Source organism: Cyclopterus lumpus, chromosome 8 (genome assembly GCF_009769545.1).
Source record: "Cyclopterus lumpus isolate fCycLum1 chromosome 8, fCycLum1.pri, whole genome shotgun sequence".
NCBI classification, from domain to species: Eukaryota; Metazoa; Chordata; class Actinopteri; order Perciformes; family Cyclopteridae; genus Cyclopterus; species Cyclopterus lumpus.
In genome coordinates, this window is record NC_046973.1 from 13,589,658 (window position 1) to 13,614,342 (window position 24,685).

A 24,685-nucleotide genomic window follows, 5' to 3' on the forward strand; every position below is an offset into this window, starting at 1 on the left:
CCAAAGAGGAAATAGTAAGGGTGGCCTGACATCTACAAGCATGAAAGAGGAAGGCCAGGGGAGGGGAGGGGGTGTTTCCATTGAGCAGTGGGTCCATATGGTCGGGCAGTGGGGATGCAGAGTGGTCGGTACTAATGATCTGTCTGGATGTCTCCTCCCCGCTGTAGGACATTCAGATAGTGAGGTGTGATAGTTTTCATTCACTGGCATCAAGCAAGTAAGGCAAAGTCCATTTCCCATGACTTTGCATTCAGGGTTGCCATCATTTTGTCAAGAGGCATTTATGTTGGCAGCAGCAGCAGCTTTCACATTCCTATCAGCTGGAGTTGCATGACTTACAAATGTTTGTGGATGCAGGGGCCATAGGGGGGGGCAGAAGGCATGTCATTTATTTTTTATTTGGACCCAGGGTTTTCACATCCTTTGTCAGGCGCTCTTTGATTTATTTGATAGGCATGATTCAGTTGTTTCAATTAAGTTTGGCCCAACACAATCCTTGCATAAAACTTGGAAATGGAAATCTCTACACTTGTTTAATGCCACACGCACACACACACACACACACACACACACACACACACACACACACACACACACACACACACACACACACACACACACACACACACAGTGACACGTCATGCTCCCCTGTCCCAGGCAGCTGCTTCGTATTCTCTTCATGTTCAGCGTAGCACTGACCCCTGACAGTCAGGCCGGAGAGGAGCGGGGGCCTGACTGATGGGCTGTGAAGGGAACTGTGGGAAACTTCGACTTGCCAAGTGGGTTTTGAGGCAAGGTGAAAATGGTAGCCTTAGTCACCCAAATGTGCAATTTTTCACATTTGTTCAATTTGATCATTGTTTTTGCTGTCAGCGTGCCATGCAATGTTCTGTTTTATGATGGCTGGGAATCAGCGGGAGGTTCAATCAGTCTTGTTTCTTTACACTTTTGATGTGCTTTCGGAGTAAACTTTCACTTTCTGGTCAGTTCTTACGGTTGGCAGGCGCTTATCTGGCTTTAGATGTTTTTGATGTGAAAGAGAGAGTTCATTTCAGCGAGCCATCCTCCTGTCTAGGATAGAAAATATGTGAATCCTGCGCTCTATAGAGAGCATTTTGTTTGTGCTCAAAGTATTTATTCTATTAAACCTATACAGAAACCTTTGAAGGGAAGAACGCCCACAAGGTAGCTGAATTAGGATATGATTGTATCAATTGCTTACTGGCTCTGCTCCCAGTCTGTGCACCACATACTGGTACGCTCTCCAACAGCTCTAAAAATAGAGTCCAGAATATAAATGCACACTCACAATATTTTTAAAGAATCAGCAGGTTTGATGACAAATATGATAAAATAGATTTGAGAGAACACACACAAGTATGTATTAGTATGTTAAAATCAATAATATAACTACAATTTGTCTTTCGTAATTAGCCTAGACCAGAGTTTCCAACCTTATTTGCAGAATATAAGCCTTTATTTAACTATTTAAACCATATCAGATACTTTTAGTTAACTATACCATCATGTATCGCTTTCTATTTCAATCATTTATTCATGAAAACTATCTACTGTAACCTATGAGGTCTACTTTTAGTGTATGTCAATTGTGTATCCATTACTTTAAGCTAACAAATGTAATAATGTATGTATTTAACCATTTCGGCTTACTATACCATTATCAATTACTTTCTATTTAAATTATTTATCTATTGCTTGTAGCTAACTATTTCAACCATTAATCCTGTAGTTTTAGCTAACGGTTTAGACTTCTCTGCATGCTAGTTAACTAGTTTCCACACACTCTCATTCATGTTGTTCAGGTGTTACAAATGACTCAATATTTGGATATTTGTTTTATGAAATTGTGATTTCCAATGTTTTAAAACCAGTTGAGCTACTCCACAATCCTACCGCTAGTTGGGAATCACTGGTCTAGACACATCAAATAAGAGTGCTTTGAGAAGACTGACTGCATTTTTCACTTTGTACCACAACACCACTTGCATGACAGCAGCTCAGAGAGAGAGAGAGAGAGAGAGAGAGAGAGAGAGAGAGAGAGAGAGAGAGAGAGAGAGAGAGAGAGGAAACCAGACCCTTACACCACATTTACCACGTGGCCTGTTTTACACAACCACTCCACATCTAATGTTGCATTTCCTGTTAAGTTAACAATTGAGCCGCTGCGATTTTGATCATGAGATGCATGTTGGGATGTCTCTGTGCTGGACCAGTCGTTGTCTCCTTGGACCTTCGACACTGGTTGTGCCGATGGTGACGGTGACGGTGATGGCCTCACCATCTGGGTCTCATTTCAGCTCCATGTGACGGGAGAGAAGATCATCTGTAAAGCATGATTTCATAGATATTCTTCTGTCTCACTCGTCATTTGGTATTTTGGTTTGCTTCGTTATCCCCCCTCTTGCTCTCTCTCTCTCTCTCTCATTCTCTGGCCCGTGGAGACAGTCAGCCATTTTAATTTAATTTGTAAGCCAAGACATATTTGAGGCTTTCGATTTTGCACATGAAGTTGGTCAACAATAGCCTGGAGGACACGGCTATTTCTGTGTGGTTGCTTTTGTTTTGCTGACTTCTGTTCTGATGGGTTTCATGTATAAATATATCAGCTTAACATATTGCACACTGCAGTAATCAAAACAGGCTGCGGTCTCAAAGTGAATGCGTCGACTCGCAAGCGCAGTTATTACGTGCAATACCGAGGGGAGATATTGTTTGGTTAAAGAAACGAGGTGGTCTTATTGACGAGACAGTTTCTGTCCAGGAGTTCAAATCTCCTGTCGTACGGAAAGTACCCAGGAGCACGCCGCCGAGTGCTCATCAACTCCTCCTGCTCTGACCTTCGACCTCGCTCTGGAAGGTGAAGAGAAATTAAACTTTTTGGGGGTGAATTTAAGCATGACAAACAAAAACATGCAGTGCTAAACATCATGTTTGAAAGGTACATCATATTGAATGAGAGAAACCACACTAAATAAATAAATGGGATCCTAAGCATCTTGTTGTCTCTTACCGTGGGTTGTTTGTGTGGATCCTCTTGAATGATTATAGGGTTATTTCCTTGGGGTCCAAAACAACCATCAGTAGTTCAACTAAAACCAAGACCTGAGAACTGCATATTCCGTTTGATCAAGAACGACGTGGAAATCGTATAGTTGAAATAATAACGAGCAGAAAATGAGAATAAATGATAGAAAACAGGAAGTGGTCAGGAGACATTCAGGAAGTGTCGGCATTGGAAGTCCTACAGGAGCAGAGCGCCAGTTAGATGGACTGTTGAGTCTCAGTCATCTAGAACATGTCAGAGCTTGAGCACCGCTTGGGGCCACCGGGGAGCACAAGTCACATGGTTTGACCGATGGGTGTTCAGAGAAAGTAATTGCAGGCGCTAGTGACCCCGAAGCAAAACTATATGAAACCGATTGGTTTCAATCAGCAAAGAAAAGCATAACCCTTCACATTCTTCTGACACTTCTTTCCCCCTAATAATTTCCATACAGTCCCGAACAAAATAGTGTCTGCTTTATGATTTGTATTTGCATTTTGCAGGCCTCTTCTTTTTCTTTTTCTTTTTTTACTCGGGAGCCCTGGATGGAAATCTATCCGCTACATGTTTTGGAAACGGGTCAAGAATGATTAAAAAAAAAAAAAAGAAGCAATTTGCAGGAAATGGGGTAAAACATGCATAAAGCACCCTGCGCTCCATTAAAATGAAATGCACAGAGCCTTCGCCGTAGCGAGGCCGGAGTACATACACATTATGTGTTATTCAGTCTCTTGTTTCGTGCTTCAAAAGGTAGAAGCTGTCGCGCAGACTCTCGGTCGTCCCAGTGATGTGTCGGTATCCCTGAAGAGCTGTGCTCTCCACTTGGTCACGATTGCAAACAGAGAACAATACTTCAGAAATTGGCCTTTTGTACTCTGTCGCCTCAGGTCCTACTTGCAACATAAGCCTATGTGACTTTGGTAAGAGGTTTCACTGTATACAACCAGACCATAAAACAAAGAGATGTATTGGGGTCTTAAAACAAAAAAACAAACAAAATCCAGCTACAATCCAGTGTCCTCTGGGTAAAGGCTGCATGTTTTGAGGATTTTGTTTTGTTGAGCTCATAATTCAAGACAGACACGACGGTTTGAGCCAGAAAGGTTTCACTCCGGCTTTTAAGAGCACACTGAAAAATGCTGTGGACGGCGGTTTGGAGAGGTGGCTCAATGTTTTGAGAGGAGTACGTTAGCGTTGATTCAATGTTCGTGTCCTCCACGCATGGGATGTTGGATCGCATGGCACGAACGAACGCCGACCCGGTATGGAACATGTGCAGAACACAGAGGATTGCTTCTGCACATGCACAGATTGTCCTCGAGACGCACATACTTCATGACACATGATGCCCCGCGCGTTGTGTCATCACCAAAAAGTGCATGTCAAATGGCCAAGAGAGTCTCTAGCTTTCCAATAAAAATATAAAAAACTAATACATAAAACACTTTCTTTTCCTATGGACCACCTCCTGATGCATGCACGTCGCTTTTAAATTATTTTTTAATATGGGCCTATGAGCTATATTTGGCCGTTTTTAATTATTTGTAAATCGATTTATCAGGCAAACTTCACATTCAACTGCTCCGCTCATTATAGATCAAAAAGTGAAATAAAGCAGGCCTAACGCACTTCTGACTTTGATTTTCCCACTGTTAAAACTTTAATGATTCATATCCACTGGGGCCATTAACGGTTACTTGTTTTTTTTAGGATCTTTTTGTGGCATTTCTGGCAGCGGGTGTGAGAGACAGAAAATGTGGGGAGAGAGGGGGAATAGCATGTGACTCACTTTTTACATTTTTTGCGTTGGGGGAGTAATTGATTCATTCATTTTATTAATTTGATCATTTTGTTATTTTGTATTTTTATGAGCAGGAAACACACGGAAAATGGAACAATCTCTGACACAATTTCTACTCTGGTAAATATAGGAAAACAGATGTTTTTTGTGACATTAGCAGAAACAGAATATGTTACACCCCATGTCATTATTACTGGTGCGTTTATTCAGCCAGTTAGTGTGAACTGTGAGCCTACATCGTTTGGGGCTCCTCTGTTTTAACTCAACAGTCAACATTAAGTGGATCCTCAGCGGCTTTGGAGGCTCAAAACGTTTTTTGTCCTCAGACGTTTTATTCCGGTTCGTCCACGATGTTCACTGAGCCCGGATGAAATAGATGCACGTGTTCAGAGCAATGTGCGCGGACGCTTTGTGCCCAGCGTCTGTCTACGCGGAGCCGACTGCCGGGGCCTTCCAGGGTGGCATCAGGACCACCTAGTGTGCGTCGAGCCCCTTTGAGATGCCGAAGCAGTGCAGGCTGGGAATGATTAATGGGCCGGCAGAGCGACACGCTCCGCGGCTCGGGCTTCAGGCCCCCCGGGCCAGCTCCCCTGCTGCGCCGCCACCCGACACAGCCGGCTCAGTGACGGCGCTGCTTGTACGCCCCGCTCGCAACACACTTCCGCGGTGTCACTTACACAACACCCCCCCCCCCCCGCCCCCCCCCACCCCACCCCCCTCCAAAAAGAATTAAGGGACTCTGCAGTGGAGGCGTAAGCTCCTTTGGCTTGTACCATCCTCCCTGCTGCGCCAGCGACACAGGGGCCTTTTTTACTGGAAGACAAAGGCCCCGACTGACAACTAGATTGGTTATAGTTGAATTAAGTCTTGATCCCTTTGTATCAGAACCACACTTACAGTAACTCTTCAGTTTGGAGCCCTCACCTAACATGTACATTCAAAAAAGTGACTTCTGCTTCATACTCCTCCGAGCATCAGGAATGTACACTGCTAATTACCCCCGCTCCTCATTTTCATTAACAGACGCTTATCTTTAAAACAAACACGACGCAGACATAACAAGCCCGCCTCGGAAAAGAGGAAATGGAGTCGATGGTTCCCGTTTCATATTTATTTTCCCATATAACGTCCGCGTGAGCCTGTCCAAGAGTCTCCCCCGCCCCGTAATGGATGTCTGCGTCCTCGGCCTCCATCTCTCTCACACACCCCAGCGACCAATTCTTCTCGAAAGGGAGAATGAGGAACCACTTATTGGATTTGAGGGGATATCCAGCAGGATGGATGGAGGAGGGGAGAACACAGTGGCTATCAGACAGCGGTCCCCACGCGACTATAAATATACCGCGACTGCTCAAAGGGGGGTAAACCTGGGGATTCATCCATTGCAGTCCTCCCTCTGCACACTGCGCGTCTGTGATCGAGGCGGAGGCTTAAGCCGCCTTCCAGACTTCCATAACTCTTCCAGTGCGAGTGGGCATGCAGACGCGAGGCCCGTTCCCACCCCCTCTCCCTTATCCCGTGTCCACCACAGCTACTGTGGAGCAGATGGCTCACAACGGCTTCACACGCCCGCACCAAACAGCAAGAAGGCCGCCTCCCGAGCTCCGAGACGCACGCAGGGTTTCCTCCCTTTCTCAGCTCGCGGGAAAACCTCAAGCTCACAGCATGCATAGATGCATGTGTGTGTGTGTGTGTGTGTGTGTGTGTGTGTGGTTTATTTACACAGATAGTGAGTCAAAGATAACACTCTGTGTCTGGTTCCCATTTGGGCGGGCAGCTGGGGAAAGAATGACCTCAGATGTTAGAGTACCTGTCCTCTGTTACAGCACGATTTGATGCTCTATAATATCTACACAGGGAGCCAGATCACAGTTAAATATACAGGTTGCAATGAGTGCTTGGGATTCCAATTGATTTATGCAAATATTATGATATTACAAAGATTGCATCACACACATTGCCATGTCTTACGTTTTTTTTTGTCCTGATTTGGCCAGACTAACCGCAAGTTTAATAAACATCTGCAGGGCAGAAGCAGTAGCTGCTTTCATTGCTGAGAAGTTGCAGCCCGTCTCCTGCAACGCTTCATCTAACAGCTCGTTGTAACTGTTCCATGACTCCCGCAAAATAAAACCCATGGTGACAATTACACCGCGTTTCCTGCGAGTGCTTCACAATAAAAGCCGCCCTGTGTTTTTGCCGGTCGCTCTGGGGCGTCTGTGGCAGCAGAGTGAACAGTGAGGTTGTCGAGGAGTAATTACAAGCGCTAACGCCGGCTCTGCATCACTTCCTGTGATCACTTCCTCTGCATCACTTCCCGCCTGCACGGGAAAGACGATTTGAATGTGGGGCAGGCATGGCGGACTCCGCCCCCAACAATAAAAACATCCCCAGAAAGGGGCTTAAAAGAATGTACTTGCGAAAAAAAGTTAAAGTAACTATAAACAGTAAAAAAAAAAAAAAGTTTGATGATTTCCTAATTTAAAAATAATTATAATAACTTTAAATGGGGTTTTGCAGCAATTCAGTATTGCGCTTTCAAAAGCTGGGGGATTCGTGGATCCAACAATTCCCATAACAAAATGACATCTGCGGAGTTACTTTGGAAGGCTCCCTTGAGCTTTTTAGTGTTCACATTAGAAAAGTCTATTATCTATGAAAGTGAAATGAACAGCTGGGTGTGATTGACAGCGGATGCCCTTCCCACTGTACATTTGTTGAACGCATTACTAGCGTAGTTGGAGGTTCACTGGGTTCCCGCTTAGATCGCCAGCGTTTGGCGTGCTGCAGGGAGAACCAAGCCTTTTCCTCTTCAGCTCAGTGACATGTCCTGGAAGCCACCTAGCAACCAGGCAGGACAAACTTTGGGACAAAAACGTTCACAATGAGCGCTCAATATTTCCATGAAAACAATCATTCAGGTTTAATTCCATAAAATTGTCCTCACACTACAGAGAAAATTAGGTTTTACCCCCCCGAGGTGAGCTAGTGTCACATTATGAATTGACCATATTAGTGTCAGGACGTCTCCATGAGCTGAATAAAAATTGGGAAACAACGCCACACGGAATTAATCTGGGGGTTAAATGTTTTGATGCACTCTCAAAACACATGGGAGAGATATCTTTTGACACGGGGATGTGGCTCGTTATAAATAGGCCCTCGGAGAGAGGAGAAGAAAAGCACAATAAACATGTCACAAGAACGATGGACTGTCATCTCAGCTTTTTGATTTACAACCGAGTGGCTTCCTGCCTCCATCTCCCTTATCCCCTGTGCGCGGTGGAGGAACACACGTGCCAGAGTGTTAAAATAACCTCTCTGCTCCGTGGGGAAGACTTGGCCCCCCGGCCGAACAGCGGCCACAGCAACCTGGCCCTGTTTAGATGTTTCATACAGGTTTAGTCTGCAGGACGTCCCCTCGGACCACAAGCTCAATTATGTTGCTTTCGGGTTTGCAGCAAATACAAGCTCCCAACTGGAGAAAACAACCCGGCTCGGCCTCAAATTGGCGATTTCGGTTAAGATAAGTGAGTGATTTTTAGATGTCTCCGAGTTGTGTCAACACCCAAACCCTCAATTATCCAAATCACTCGTAAAGACACAAGGAATTAACTGTCATTTGGAGAACTGGGTTCAAAAGGTAGAACAGAGAAAAATATGGTGCCACTACAAACACATTTTAGGCTCTCGTGACATCTTTTCCACCAACTGAACTTGTGAGTAAACTTGTATTACATTTTAAACACCCACCCTTGGCGGACTAAGCTTGATTTATGCTTGATTTTAAACCTGTTTGCATCTATGCAGTGCACTTAAACATGTACAGTAACCCCCCCCCCCCCCCCCCCAAACAGAAAAGCGGGAACATAATCTGCTTATTGAGCTTAATGACCGTGGACCTTTCCATCACCTCTCCTATAAACCGGGAGGAAGGAAAGGAGCAGCGCTGCAGTCGGCCTGTTTCCACACCTACACTGTGGGAGCACTGAAAATATACAAGGCATCAAACACAAACACACAGTCACGCCAGAAATTAATAAGCTTTTATGAGATTATTACTCAAGAGAATATTTTAACAAAAGTCACAGCAGGCAGGCAGGCACACACACACACACACACACACACACACACACACACACACACACACACAGAGTAAAGAGGAAGTATTCCCCAGTCAACGCCCCAACGCTCCTGCCAACCAGCGACAGCAGGATGTTCCTCCACCAATCCATCAGCTTTACGCTTTAATTGGACATTTTTAAGTCCAGTCTCGTTTCCTCCAGCGGGTCGCTCAGGAAGGAAACCTCACATTTGATAAAAAATGACTGAATTCAAGATTTGGGCTCAACATGTGACTGCCGATGTGTGGCGAATCAGGTGTAAGAGAGAAGAGGCCCGGACATCTGAGGAAAAGCAACAAAAAAAAAAAAAAAAGGAAAGCCGACACCAACATCCATTGCTACGCTTTTCCCCTCTTCTTTGTGTTTCCCTTTTGTTCCATTTGCTGCTATTTCTTCCCTTTTCTAATGGCGCCGCTGCTTTAATTGGCAAGTTCAGAGTGCACAAAGACAAGACGAATGGCCGATAGAAAACGGTTGACACGCAACAAAGATCCCAGGCGAGATTGTTGCAATTACACGGCGTTACGTTCCAGCAAAGTGAACCGGCGGTACGCCCACTCCCGCCTCCCCCTGGACCGCTCCCAACCCTGCAACGGGAGGACAAACGGGCCAGCCATTACGCATTATTATTCATAAGAGAGGGTGTGTTATCATTGGCACCGCGTAGCAGCGGCTGTTTAGAAAGCAGAGGGAAGAACTCTGGTCATTGCTGATTGTGCAATTACAAGATGTTGATGCGAGAGAATGTCAGCTCTCCTTTCTTGTCTGTAAAACAGGTCACGGATCAGATTAGTCCGGGCTCACACACTTGCATAGGGGTTGTGACATGTTTCACAATGCTTGTGAAGGCATCAAATATAAAGGGTCTATATTGTGGTATTTCTAGCCTGTGCAGTTAGACCATTAAAGGCTGCCGGAAACAACTACTCTTGAAATAGCCCACTCATTACTACGACCCGCACATACATTATTACCAGCTAATAATCTTTAAATTACACCGCTAATGGTGCGTTGTGTGAGCTGATGTCACATCACATTACTTAACGACGTACAGCACGCCGAGACGGAGCCTGCAGCGCTGCTCGGGCCAGCTTGACATGGGTTGCTGTTTATGTTGAGGCAGAGCACCCCCTCCCTCTCCTACACCACCCCATCTCCCCCACCTGGCAACCAAGCGGTTTACGAGCAAGTTGCCCACACACAAAAGCGTAGGGGGGGGGGGGGGGGGGGGGGGGGGGGGTGACGCTGATTGCTTGGCTAATTGATCTCCGCCAGAGATCACAGGGGCTGCACTCGTTAAAAAAAAGGGAGAGGAAAATGCCTCCCAATGACATCACCGCACGTTGCGTGGCGAGAGGAGGCGCGCAAGTCAGGGGGAGAGACTTGTTCCCACACTGAGGGAGGTGGTCTGCAGAGAGAGGAGAGACACACACACACACACACACACACACTGACTGTATGGTGCTCGCAGTACCACCTGAAAGGCCGTTCCTGACCAAAATGTTGACTATTCCTAAAATGCTCAGGGAAATTCCTGGGAGGTCAGAGGTCACACTTGTCCACAGGTATTTAGTGTGTTTCTCAAGGACCCAACACGAGAGCTTGAACTCAAGATTGTCTCTTTAAAGAGGTCTCGATAAACAGGAGAGCACCCTAAAACCCAGAATGCAGCAGACTAAATCTTTGGGTAGAGCGCATTTTCTTTCCTCCAATTATCTGACAAATGTAATTGCTACCTGAATTATGTCCAGCGGGAAAGTTTTCTTTGGAGTGAACAGGGTTCACATCCACACTCCTATCTGTGGTGAATCACTTTTGGTTAAGGTCAGGGAAATAAATGATAGAAAATATGATCATTTCTGGTCAAAACAACCATACATTGAGTTTATTCCTGAACTCAGGCTAAGACTGGACAAACATGGTGACCAGCAGATTAGTTTTTCTTCACAGACGTAGGAACGTGCTCAGACCTGGGTGAAGCAGAAGAGCGAGATGGCTTTAGATAGCCTTTCATCTCGAGGATAACTCAATTCACAAGCTCAGCTTTTGCCCTTTTCATCTCTTATCTGGTCTTGGGGCACAAAGTGCACTCTTGTGTGGTTTGGCAGCTCCTCAGAGGTGAAAGGTGAGCTGAGTGATGGGTCATTATGTCTCTCCGTGTGCTGGTACGGCAGCAGAGAAGACACACCTTCCCCACAGGGAACAGAGGTGTTGGTCATGACGGTATCATTAGATTGATAGCATCTGTCCTCATACAACCAGCCAGATGCAGCTAAATTGCTCCGTTAGCCTTTGCTCTTCATATCAGTTCTGAAGTGGACAACTGTCATGATTCTTGTCAGAATAAAATACAAATAATCACTGTCATGTCACCTTAAGGCTTCTGAAATAATGTTTTTGAAGGTTGTGACAGTTTATTGCATCTGGTCATATATATATATATATATATATATATATATATATATATATATATTCACACACACACACACATGTATGTATGTATATATATATATATATATATATATATATATATTCACACACACACACATGTATATATATATGTATATATATATATATATGAATATATATATATATATACATATGTATATATATATATGTACATATGTATGTATATACATATACATAATGTATATATATGTAACACACAGTTAGCACTATTAGCTCTGATCCGCTGGCTCAAGTGTATCCATGTTGAGATTCGTTGTGATGCAAATGAAATACTCTCAATACCATATCTTTCAACTTTATAGAACAAGCTTAAGATCATTTTATGTTTTGCTCTTCGACATAAAAATACTTCAGTCAATTTTTGAAGCTCCTCATAGCGGCTAAATGAGACGCTGTCACACTTTTAGCTTCGTGGCGGTGACGTGAAGTCCTGCTAGCACGGTGAAGCTCGTTGATAGCTTTTAGCGTTTGCTTTTTACTTCACATGATTGTATTCACGCTTAGGTAAGTACTATAAACCTGTGTTTGCCACAGAGTTTATTGAATGCAATAAACCCCCCCAAAAAGAAAAATGCAGCCTGGACTTTCTCATACCTTGGATCTGTTCTGGTCCTCAGTAATCTATGAACTCAAGCTCTGGACTATTGGCTAGACCGCAGCAAAGTTATTTTCATTATTACCTTTGGCCAGGAACAAGGGAACCAATATTTGACATTGTAGATGCACAACAGAAGAAATCTGAAATACATTGATGGGATGAAGTGAAATAACTGCAATTGCTGCCAACTGCCATGTCTTTTTTAACTTCTTTAGATCATTCTCATTTAGGCTGACATTTTTTGGATGCTTTATTTGTTGATGCATCACCAAGGTGACAGGGTTGCTCTTGATGAGGCGGTCCTATTTAAAAAGGCCTAGGTGTAAAAACCTGCTCCGTTCTGTGCGAGATAGAAATCTCCCTTTAGCGAGCTCCAACTATTTATCTCCCATTGTTGACATTGTTTTGTCTCGAGTGAAATCCTCAACAGTAGTCGGGGAAACTTGTGAAAGGATTCATCATCTGGAGAGCTCGTTGCGGAAGTCCTTTGTTGTTGTTGTTGTTGTTGTCCTCGCACTCATCAAAATCCCAGCTGCTGCAGGGGCGTGCGATCGAAGTATTCATTGTGGGGAAAACGTGCGTCCGGTGGAAGTCGGCCTGGAAGCAGCTGAGCGTGACGGATCGTTGCGTGTTTGTGCATCACCGTTCAGGAACGTGCTTCGCCAGAGAAAGTCCACGGATGGCGTGTGGCAGAAAGGCGCGTTTGGTCGAGCCTTGACTTGAATAGCGATGAGTCTCAGCACAGGTTTTTTTTTACAGCCGTGGCAGCTGATACCATGTTCCATAGAACGGACTGATTTATTGAACCTTTGCAGCAGAAATCATTTGTGATTTACGTCCAGCTTACCAGGATTTTAATGATATATTTATGCCATCTATTTTACGAGATTATGATGTGATCAATGACTCTCCGTGATGTCCTTATAATCCCACCGAGGAACTACTTCCAGAGAATAACTGACTTAATCATTCCCCGATCAGCAAGGCATATAGGATCCTGGTTTTAAGCAAAAGATTTTTGCCATGACTTCATCCATCAAAGCTCCATTACGATTCTCTAAAAAAGTCTCATGATTTAGTACATATAGGGGATGTACTTAAATACACTGTTAAACAGTTTTACTTTGTTCAACTTTTTAAGTTGAAAAAGGTAACAATATAACCATATACATACAACTATTAGTCCTAAGTTTTGTTTACTTTATCTACTTGTTAAATTGACTTGCATGTTGTGTTGACTGCAATTCGTAAAATTTTTCCAACTTAAAATTAGCAAGTGACATTCTTGCTCTTTGTAAATATCAACAGCTTCAGGAAAACAAGTTATTCTGAACTAACTGAACAGTTGTTTATTTAATAGAAATGAGGAAACTGGTTGCCTTAGATAAATAAGATTCTTTTTTTGTTTCAACAAAATACCATTCTGAGCGTCTTAACAAGTCAAAACAAATCCACTTTTAAGACTTATAAATAATCTTTGAAAAAGTCCAAACACAACCCAAATAGCTTTAGCGTGGTTCATACATGACGACATTCCAGTTTGACACCAGTGCTGAATGGTTACACAGCATTTTGACCTTTTTTTCTTTTTAAAACAACCAAGTAGAACAACAGGATTTTCTTGGAATGTTGTTCCAGAATAACAACTATCCTTGACAAAGACAGAACAAATGATAGGAAAATAACAAATAAAAAACTCAAATAAATAAATGTAATGATTTTGAATGAGAAGCATTGTTTATCATTAATAACGTTGCATAATTTTTTGGGGGAAGAAATATGTTGTTATAATGATGATAAAATACGATATACAGTATATCTGCAGCAATCCAAACTGATGTTAGAGATGTCTTGTCATATTATTATTTATGATACTACAAAGCATTGAAAATGTGTGAGAAAGCAGCATGGAATATAAATATAGAATCATCCCTTTCTCAATGCCAGAACAGTGTAGTTTCCAGTTAATATTCCATTTGTATCCTAAAAAACATTTACACCATAATGCCAAGCATTTTATATTAGCGAAACCTTTTGACACTCCTGCAACATCACCCACATGTATACAATACAGGTGTTATGCAAGCATTGTGTAATCTCCATATGCTTTGCAGGGAGACCTCAGAAGAGAGCTCAGCGAGGCAAAGACGTGTAGCAGCACACATGAACCCGCCTCAAAAAGAGACATTCACACCAAGTGCAGTGTGTACTCCCAAGTATCCAACCACTAAACCAACTGTTGTCGTAAAAATATGTCTCCGTAATCTGTTAAGGCCCAAAGTGTTGTCTTTTGCTCCGATCGCAGGCTGCTGTGTTTGATCTGGCGCACGGCGTCAGCTCGTGGTTTGAGTGACTGTACCGGATTAAACGCAGTGAAAGAAGAGTTGCTCCTGAATCAACAACAATCGCGCTGGAATTCCATCTTTCTCCGTGTCCGACGAGGCGGTGCATTCTTCAGACTGTACGGTTAAACATGTGACACCCGTTGACAGGGCCGGGAAATATCTGCTGCTCCGGCGCTGAGTTTCTAATAACCACATTTCATTAGGTTATTATTTCGATGCGTACCGACGTTTGATTGTTTCTGAAGTGTGCTCTCCTCTGTAGACGGAGCGGGGAGAAGTACAACAAAAAAAACGCCTCCACTGAGTCGTGGGATGCGTAATTTCCATCCAATATGCACACCCACCAAGAGCGCTTCCTTCACTAAGCCTGATAGATGGCACTTGAACATAAATAGATTGAAATAGCATAGCTGCAAGTGGGCCCTTGAAACCAAATGAAAGCAGGCCCAGAAAAGACACCTTGTTACTCTGCAAAATCACAGCAAACCACCGATTTGCAGTAACGACGCCTTTATAGACTCACTTTATGTTCAGAATATCAATTTTGTGTGACACTCACTGAGATGTTTCTAGAATATGATTCTTTAATTAAATTTGCCTCATAAGCAGTTTTTCTAGTGTTTATAAACGCAGGACATTATATTAAAATCACATTTGCCCCTATGAAAGTTGCTAGCTGCTAGCTAGTTGCTAGAAAGTGCACATACGCTGGTAAAAGCCTCCGAGGGTTCCCTAACAATTTTTCTACGACTCTTGTAGATCGGAATATAATAATAAGGATTTTTGAGATGCTCATTTTTCAATTAATGTCTAGAGGAAAAAGAGCTCTTTGGACCTGTGTTCGTCACGTGATGCACACAGAAGTTGCAAAATCCCAAAGCGGTGCTTGAAATAACATCCACTTTAAAATCGATTTAAATGGACTGCTGGTGTTGCTGAAGACAGCACCTTGTATACTTCTGGAAAAAAAGGTTCTTAATCCATCACTTATACATATCCTCACTCTTTGAGCAGAGTTTCTCCATACGTAGCCCAAACGTGTCGCTCTAAACACGGCTTATCAGCGCTAGAGCTGTTGTCCCTGCCGGACGACAACTACAGCGGGTATGTGTGGATGAGATAGCGCAGCGCTCATTAGAAGGGCCTGGGGACAGCTGTGGAGATAGCGCTTATTAATCTCATGATGCGCCCACACACACACGCGCGCATAAGAAAGTATGTTTTTTCTACCTTTGAAAGTGACCAGTCGCCAAAGAGGCAAATTCAGATCAATTCATGTGAAAGAATCCCGGACTTCCTCGATTTGCTTGTGCATTGAAACATGAGAAAAAGAGATAAGTTAACATTTACAGCCCCCTTCAGTTTTTTTGTTTTTCTATCTGGCTGGTTTTTAAAAAGTAATTGTGTTCTCTGAAGTCACCGCTGCAGTGTTACAATAAACACACCTGTGTCTGAATATTTTGGAAGATGAAAGTACAGCATCGGCTTTCTTCAGCACCGAAAGCTAAGAGCATTCCATTTCCTATTCATGAAAAAAGAAAAGCCCCGCCGCATTTTCCCTCACACTTCCTTTAAGTGGAGATAACATCTGGGATAAGAAAGCAGTAAAGAGTAAGAGGGAAAGGGAGGAGGGAGTGTGTGTGTGTGTGTGTGTGTGTGTGTGTGTGTGTGTATGTGTGTGTGTGTGTGTGTGTGTGTGTGTGTGTGTGTGTGTGTGAGCGTGTGAGAGAGTTCCTCAAAGCTTGGTGTAGTGTGTTGGATCAGCCCTGGGGAGGGTAGTGTGGTAGATAAGCCTGTGACAGCTGCCAAACACCTATATGTGTGTGTGTGTGTGTGTGTGTGTGTGTATGTGTGTGTGTGTGTGGGCCCCCCATTCAGAAAGAGTGTTTCTGAATCCCAACCACCTGCCAGCTCTGCTCCCTTATGGCAGGTGTGAGTTGGTTTGTACGTGATTCAGACCACTGATGAACGCAGAGCATATGTGACAGTCTTATCGCCAGCATCTCGCTGTAATAACATTAAGACGGGCGCATTGATGGAGAGATTACCAAAATGTGAGGGACTGTGAGGGCTGCTCATATCAATGGTACGTGCCTAATAAAGGAAGGGGAAAAAAAGCGAACAGAAAAAGGTAAAACATCACTTACATGAGAATAGTAGACAATAATGAGTCCTAATATTGAAAATTAAATAATAATATGTAACAAATCACTCATAAAGTATTTTTTTGAGTATTTCAGTATAGTTATTTCATTTGAAAATGGCTTTTATGTGCCCTGTCTCATCTATCGTAAGCTCAACAACTATTCCCAGATTTAGCAAGTAATTCTGAATCAACCCACTAAAAACTGTTGCGCTAAATAAACACAAACATCTGTCTTTATTCATGTAGCTCAGCCAGTTCCCACATGTTAACCGGAGCCACAACAATGTAAAAGTAACTCTGAATCAACTCTCTAGCGGCCGATGTACAAACACATTTTATATTTCTTTAGCTTAACAAGCGAGGAGACGGTGATAACGGCTGCAGCTAACGTTAGCAGGTTAATTCAGAGTTTCTAAACACTGTCGGAGAGAAGCGCAACAATGTGACAACCAAAGTGGCACAGTCTTCCTCGAGCTAACACTGCTAACACCGAGCTAACACTGCTAACACCGTCTCATCACTCTAATGCTGAATAACAATCTGACAACTCAGCCTGGTTAGCCGGCTAGGCAGGTAAGATAAATAAAGGGAGAGGTGTTTAATTTCAGATAGTTTATTCATAATTACTTTGACATTGCTGTTGCTCTCACTAACAGGAGCTACATTTGGGAGCAGGCGTTGAGCTCGCTAGCTTAAGAGAGGGCCGAAAGGTGATGTAAACACCACTGTCATAAAAAGTGACAGGAAATAATAATAAAAACAGTTTATAATTACATAAAAATTAATTTCAATAAAACTCTAACTTTGAAAATAGAAATTAAAATTACGTATTATAGTAAAGCCATCAAAGTCCAATTAAGTATTTTACATTTCATTTTAATTTATTTAATATTGACTACTGGGGTTCCCATAAGCGAGGGGCCTTAAATCGTGGCAGTGCATCAGTGCGTGAGGAATATGAATTTTGAGGTCAGTATTAACGAGTGAAAATAGCAATGACAATAAATCAAAAGCCTCTCAGATGTGTGGGAGAGCGGAAGAAAGTTTTCCTGCCTGACATCACCGGGGTTCAGAGGTTAAATTCCCAAGCAGGTGGCCAGGCAAAAGAGCTCGAACCAGGGCGTTTCTTTTCGAGGCTCCATTATTCTCGAGCCAAACCAAAGTAGGCCAAGCCACGGCATCTGTTTTAATAACCTGTTGTGTAAAAATGACAAACTCAAACCAGAAGATTGAAACTTTGCGGTGTCAAGTAAATATATTTTCTCAGGATTTCAACCGACTGCATTTGGCCCTGTACCACAATTGAACATTGGAGGGTCTGTAAACATTGTGTGTGGAGTTCATTGCTGTCAGATAACAAGCTCATGTTTCCAAAATGTCAGCTTTTCAGGAGCTAAGAAAAACAGCACTGTTTTGAGCCTCGATGACACACAGTTGGGTTAAAAGTTTGGAGTTTCTCAACAGACCGTAAAAACCATGCCACCGGAGTGAACAAAATGAACATCAGCTAAACTGAATAGTGCCACTTGGGATCGTTTCAACTCGAGTACGGAGCATTTTATTTCACTTAAAAGGCCCCATTGCTCGCTGATCTGCAAAATGTCATGGCAGAGTTTCTCAGCGTCTCTCTCTCTCTCTCTCTCTACTCAGTCTGCCACTGCAACCTGCACGCCCGCCGCTGCCGTTTCAACATGGAGCTGTACAAGCTGTCAGGCCGGAGAAGTGGCGGGGTCTGTCTGAACTGCCGTCACAACACGGCCGGACGCCACTGCCATTACTGCAAGGAGGGTTACTACAGGGACATGACCAAGTCCATCTCTCACCGGAGGGCTTGCAAAGGTAACAGGAAACAGGATGTGCCAAAGGTTAGAACATAGTCTGTGCCAGTATTTACGTCCCTCTAATGGAAGGGTTGTGTTGCACATGCTTTTCACCAATGCTCTGTGTCCAGTGGTGGAAAGTAACCGATTAAATATGCTCAAATGTCACTGAAGTACAACGTTATAGTTTCTCTGACTAACCTGGTTCCTTAAGTGCTGATAAACATAATGTATGAATTGCTAGCAGTTCAACCAAAGAACAACCAGCAACGATTAGAAAAAAATGACAGCCTATAAACATAAATCTGTGGAGCGGAACTTTGTTTTTCCTTCTTTCCTCTCCCGTAAATCATGTCACAGTCATTCAGATTTATATTGCGTCCCCTTGATTGGGACCTGACTTCTAGATTGAGAACAATTAAACTACATTTAACTGTTTATTGGTTCAAACTAGCTGCACCTCGATCAGCTAAACTTTACTTTGATCAATTCTGCTGATAGTACTTGTGTACTTTCACTAAGGCTACTACGAGTTTCCGAGCACCAGATTACCTTTAAAAAAACTGAAATTTTACTGCATCAAGGTCCGACAAACTGCCCTGAGCAGTCCTGGTGCTGGTTCTGGCTCTCCCGGGCCTCCCTTCCACCCAGTGGTACAGCATGGGCCCATACCGCTCATTATCATTACTTTGAGACTACTTCATAACCAGTTAAAAGTTCCTCACAGTAACTGTAAGCAGGATTTTGAATGCAGGACTTTTACTTGTGAGTATTTTCTCATCGCGGTGAAGGTGTATTACTTAAGTAAAGGATCTGTGCACTTCATCCACCACCGTCTGTTTCACACTTCAGGTATTAAAGGAATTCTTTGAAAAGGTGTGGAGAAAAGCGCCCACCTGTCTCGGTGTCAGTGAGCTGACCCGTTGAACTCCCGAGCTATTTGGGGTCCTCAGTGGATCCCTGACAAGACAAACATAACAAACAGAACAGAAGTGTGAGCTGATCCACTGAACAGAGCGGTGGAAACAAGTCGCTAATCGTCCCTCTCCCCTATTCATACTTACAACACGTAGGCACAGAAAAACAACACACACACACACACACACACACACACACACAGGTGTGAGCACATACGTCAAATTCGAGACCAAAGCCGCCAAGGATTAATGTGTGGGGAGACAAAAGCTGGGGCTCCTTCTGTCTCGCAGCACCTCAGGGAGTAAAGACAGAATCCGGGGCTCTAAGCAAACAACCTGAGCTGTCACTCAGTCACTCCGGCTGTACGCTCACTGACAAAATATTCCATAGATGCACAAAATACTTGCACAGGGGGGGGGGGGGCATCAATGCTGTGGTTTTTTTTTCATTTTATCTGCATCCCATTGTACATTTACACCACACTCCTTTACCAAATCCTAATGACAAATCAGTGACATTGGGCAGATGCTCAAATCTGCGGTCTTGAGCCATGCTCCGGCGAGCTACGGTGGGCTGGTGAGAGGGTTTCGGAACACCTATCCTCCAGTGCCCCCCATCCTTTAAAACACAGAGATGGCAACAAGATATTTCCTACTTTATGCCCCAACAGTCCTCCCCATCTTTATTCACTCCGCTGTGAAAGGAAAGAAAAAGGCTCGAACAACAGATCCTCCAAAAGGCCTTTTTCTGATTTGGGTATTTCTTACCGGAGATCAATTTGTGATAGATTGTCTGCACTGCCACAAAAAAAAAGAAACACAAATAAAAAGACAAATGGTTCTCTGCTGCCAGCCTAAACCGTTTCACAAGTTGTGTTTGGGGAGCAGTTGGGTTCAGGGGAGACGGAGCTGGGAGCAGGTGCGAGTAACAGAGGTTATCACCTTTCCTGATGATGTAGCAACATCGATAGATCTCTGCAAAGTCCTTACAAACAGCTGGATCTGACACCTCAAGAGTTCAGGCCCCGCTCCCCATCCCTTAACGTACCCAGCTTGGCGCTCTGGGATGGAACCTAAACAGCCTGATTGCTGCCCTCCTCCTCGGGTGACACAACCAGGGCAGTGTGAGTGATCAGTTAGAGACCACTATATTTATTGTTCAAATCAGCCAACCATCCCACTCTGCTGTTGTTGGACAGGAAATACAGCGCTGCGCCTGCAGAGCCGGGAGGAAGTCTGCTTTCATTCCCCGTTCCTCAACCCTATAATGATTTGCTTAATAGTCGGGAGGTTTAGCGGAAAATAGAAAAAAAAAGTCTCTGCACCTACGTCTCCAGTGGCAGCGTGGAATGCCTCATGCTTTATTTCCCAGATTAACAACTTCACCCCTCATCAAGCGCAGTGTAAACACGGCTCTTGGAGAAAGCGGACGGTGCCGCCCCCCCCCCCTCGTACATTTGGCAGCCTAAGCCTTTAACCAGGCGCAGCGAGTCCACAGGGACGAAGCTGGTACATGGTCCACTGCACAGCCCCTCCCGCTGCAGGTTGAAATCAATTAATCTATCCAGGTTTGTAGCACCCCCTGTGAAGGAAGTGAGGCTGTGGTTTTGGACATTTGAGATGGAAGTGGTACGAAATACGAAACAATTTATTCCTTTTAAAGCTAAGCTAAGTTACTAATGTCGATGGGATTTTGAATGACGCTTTCTTACATCTGGAGCAGGACCATTTCAACACGCTCATTTGGTATCTTGCCCAGGGTCAGATGAGAAGATTGTCCTGTCAGTGGTTTATAGAAATTTATACTAATGCTTTAATAAAACTCGACAATGTTGGATTTTAGGATTAAATTGTTCGGCACCCACGCATATATATAATTTGTAAAAGCTGAAGGTGGATACACATGCCCAGGCAAACAAGAGTTTATTTTTATGATTTTTATTTTCACTGATTTTTGGGAAATAATGAGCCAAAAGAAAACTTTGACGGTACAAACCGTCACCATCTATGTGATGTCATCGTTCACTCGTTTATTGCTGATGGCTATTTCATTGCGTTTGTACTTTCCATTAAACAACTCTCCCTCATTTTATGTAAGAAACACATTCATGTCGAATTCTCACAGGAAATTAACTGGATCCGTGAAAAAAAAAGAAAGTCACTGTTATTTTTATTCAACAAATACACTTGGAAGACACTTTCACCATATAAGTCAAGTAGAAAAACCAAGATGCTAGAGCTTTGAACAAAAACAAAAAAAAGATTTAATAAGCAGCTATATTAATTCCAACTAAAAAGCAACTCCAAAAACCTCTGCTGGACCACTTTAAGCAGATTTGAAATGACTCTGCTGGTACATATAACACATGCAGGGCTAATAAGGAGGCTGGGCTTCCACTTCAAACACTGGCTTTATGGTAAATGTTTGGCAGAACACACACTCGCACAGAACTAATTTCTCACATTTAAACGTGCAATCCTCCCAACTAACAGCTTAAACAGACTTTGAAGTGCGTTCCCCTCGTCCACTATTGGGAAACATTATTCAGACCCTATTTGCATGGAGCTCTTTGCCAAAAAAGCTCCACATTGGAAACTCGATCTGAAGAGCACACAGTCAGTCTGATCACGACGGTGCTAAGGACACAAAGCCGCCCGCTCTCAAGAAAAGCTCAAACGCACACGCACCCCCGATGAGCGCCCCCACAACGCACATCCTGAGTTTTGGGCCGTTTACACACAAGTAGAGCGATACAGTGCGGCGAGGGTGAAATACGACAATTAATCAAGCTATTTGCCTGTTCCAGAGCAGACCTATGGAGGAATCCCGTGGTCATGATGGGTGAAGGGAGGCAGTGTAATTTGATTGAGGTTTTGTGCTGGTGCGTGGCCCAGTTCCCCATCTGTGATGGTCTGGAAGGAGAGCGCAGCCTGTGTGAGCGGTTTCCGTGTGATGACTTTTTATTGAATGGAATATGTGTAGTCAGCAGAGGGGCGGTCTTGTTTTTATTTTTCAAATCACGAGTTGTTTAATCCCAGCTTGATGTTCTTGTGCCATTTTTCTTCTTCTTTTTCTCCCCCCCCCCCCCTTTCCCTCCACAGCATGTGACTGCCATCCAGTCGGAGCAGCTGGGAAGACGTGCAACCAGACGACGGGCCAATGCCCCTGCAAAGACGGTGTGACGGGGATCACCTGTAACCGCTGTGCCAAGGGCTACCAGCAGAGCCGGTCCCCCATCGCACCCTGCATCAGTAAGGCCCGCTACAATGTCAATCCAGCAACCTCTCATCGGGGGAACTGCAGCAACTTTCTTCATGAATGTTCATGATATCAATCTGTAGCAATACACTTTGCCCCATCGTGCATCAAGACTGATGTAAATACATTTAAATCACAATAAACACCTCATTAGTGACTTGATCACCTTGTAACAAGGCATCAGGTCAGCAGTGAAAGGCTGTGGGTTCCTCACGTTCTAAGATGTCATCAAGATTAATTAGGGGTACCTAAAAAAGCAGCGCTGCATATGCAGCCAAGTGAATTTCTGACTACCCCATTATAATAAAGGATCCATAAAGCATAAGCAATTTAATGTATTGCGATAGAAAACCCTCAGAGAACCCCTGGACAGGACGTGCTTGTTATGCATGAATCCGTGGCTCACACTCCTCTCGTGTTATAGTTGAGATATTTTGGACAGATATTTGTCCGTTCAAAAACAGACCGGCAGAGAGGTTGCCTAACGTGACCTTGTGTGCCTTCAACGCCACTAACGGTCTCTCTCGCGATAAATCCCCGGAACGAGTCCGTGGGAATGACGGCTGATATATTTATTGGCTGTATCTGCCGCCTGCAGATCCCGGGCCATCGGCAATAAACGCCGACGCCTCGCAGAAACGGAGATGGGTCGCGAGCAGCTTCTTTGGCCAGGAGCATCAAGTAGCTGGCTGGCGTGGTCAGATAAGATAACGGCGATGTCTGGGAGGACATGTACACACCAACAATTGTCCGCTGTGTTAGCGGGGTTGACATTCCTGATAAAGGCTTGCGTTGCAATTGGACAGGGTGTCTGTGGTCTTGTTTGGCCCGGAATCCTGAACGATAATCTGAACCCGTGAACCTGCTGGAATAGCATTTTTCTCATTGCGTTGGGAAGGTAACAAATGTGGTGTAAAAGCCCGGAGGAAATGGGGTTCTCGAAGAACATATTTGGTTTCATGTATATTTATTGAGATAATGCCTTTTGGCTTTTTTTAATAGCACAATATTACATTTTTGTGATATCTAACTCCCTGCCAGCTCCTGCTTTAACAAGACCGGCGACGTTGGCTCACTGCACCTACGATACTCCACAATCTGGAGGGAGAGGAATATTAATGGAAAACTCAGTCGCCTTACACATTATTTCAGCACATCTGTGTGTCAAAATCAGCCATCATTAAAAAGACATTAAATCTGTGCTCGCAAGGTTTTCACATTCTGCTCTGTGGAGAATAACCAGGAAATTGAGCTACATATATTCCCCCAACACGTATGTTATATTCTGTATTGCGTTGCAATATGATCACAACGTTAAAGTCTATTCCCTTCTCTGTCACAGAGATTCCAGTCGCATCTCCGACAGCAACTTACACCAGCTACGAGGAGCCGTCAGGTGAGAAACACAATGTCCTCTGCTTCATCCTTCTCATCACTGTGCGACTAAACTCAAGCAACATTTTGAGCACCGAGCCTGTTTTTTTTCCATCCGTCCTCAGTCGTAGTCCTCAACTAAACACACGTCAGTGAGGTCTGAGTACCGCTGATGTAAACTCCAGATATTTTGCCAGCGCTCCCCGCAGCCTCGTTGCCTGTATTCCCAGCCTGCCCAGCGGCCTCCCCAGGGCCTCAGCCCTAATCTGATTACATGCTTCATTTGCACCAGTTTGTATTTCAATCAAGGCCGGCTGCGCCCGACAGTGACGCCCGGCCTGACCCTATTGTTCATGTGCTCTGACAAGCGTCTCTGTGTTGGACTGCTGACATTAGACCGTGTGCAACAAAAATATCTACCTGTAGCTTCAGTGGAATTTGTCCGTCCTTTAGCGGTTAGGAGGGCTTTTCATAGATGTAAATTAGCAGGCAGTAAACCTGCTGCCTCAGCTGGTGATATGTATTTATTCAATTACAGTGTTAGCTTTGACCATGACGCCAGCTTTGGTTGAACGGACTTTGTCACCTCTGATCATCAATCAGTGTCTGATGTGAGTGGCGCCACTGACTTCATTCAGCTTTGTTGCGAGTCCGACTTCCTACTACAGTGACTGGTGACTGTGCGGAGTTTGGATTCCTGTCAAGAGACTCCACACAGACACCACCCTCCAAATTAGGAGCAGTGCGGTCCCCCGGGGACCCCGCAGA

The 24,685-nt window shown here is 44.1% G+C and overlaps 1 protein-coding gene across 3 annotated transcripts in view; it reads left to right on the forward strand.

Moving 5' to 3' along the window:
• The window catches only part of ntn1b (netrin 1b), a 35,305-nt gene that overhangs the window by 3,122 nt on the left and 7,498 nt on the right, over positions 1-24,685 (forward strand). For all 3 annotated transcript variants that reach the window (XM_034538838.1, XM_034538836.1, XM_034538837.1), the window contains exons 3-5: positions 18,198-18,386; positions 22,387-22,536; positions 23,886-23,939. In XM_034538838.1, the coding sequence (XP_034394729.1) occupies positions 18,198-18,386; positions 22,387-22,536; positions 23,886-23,939 (393 nt within the window). The remainder of the gene's footprint in view (positions 1-18,197; positions 18,387-22,386; positions 22,537-23,885; positions 23,940-24,685) is intronic.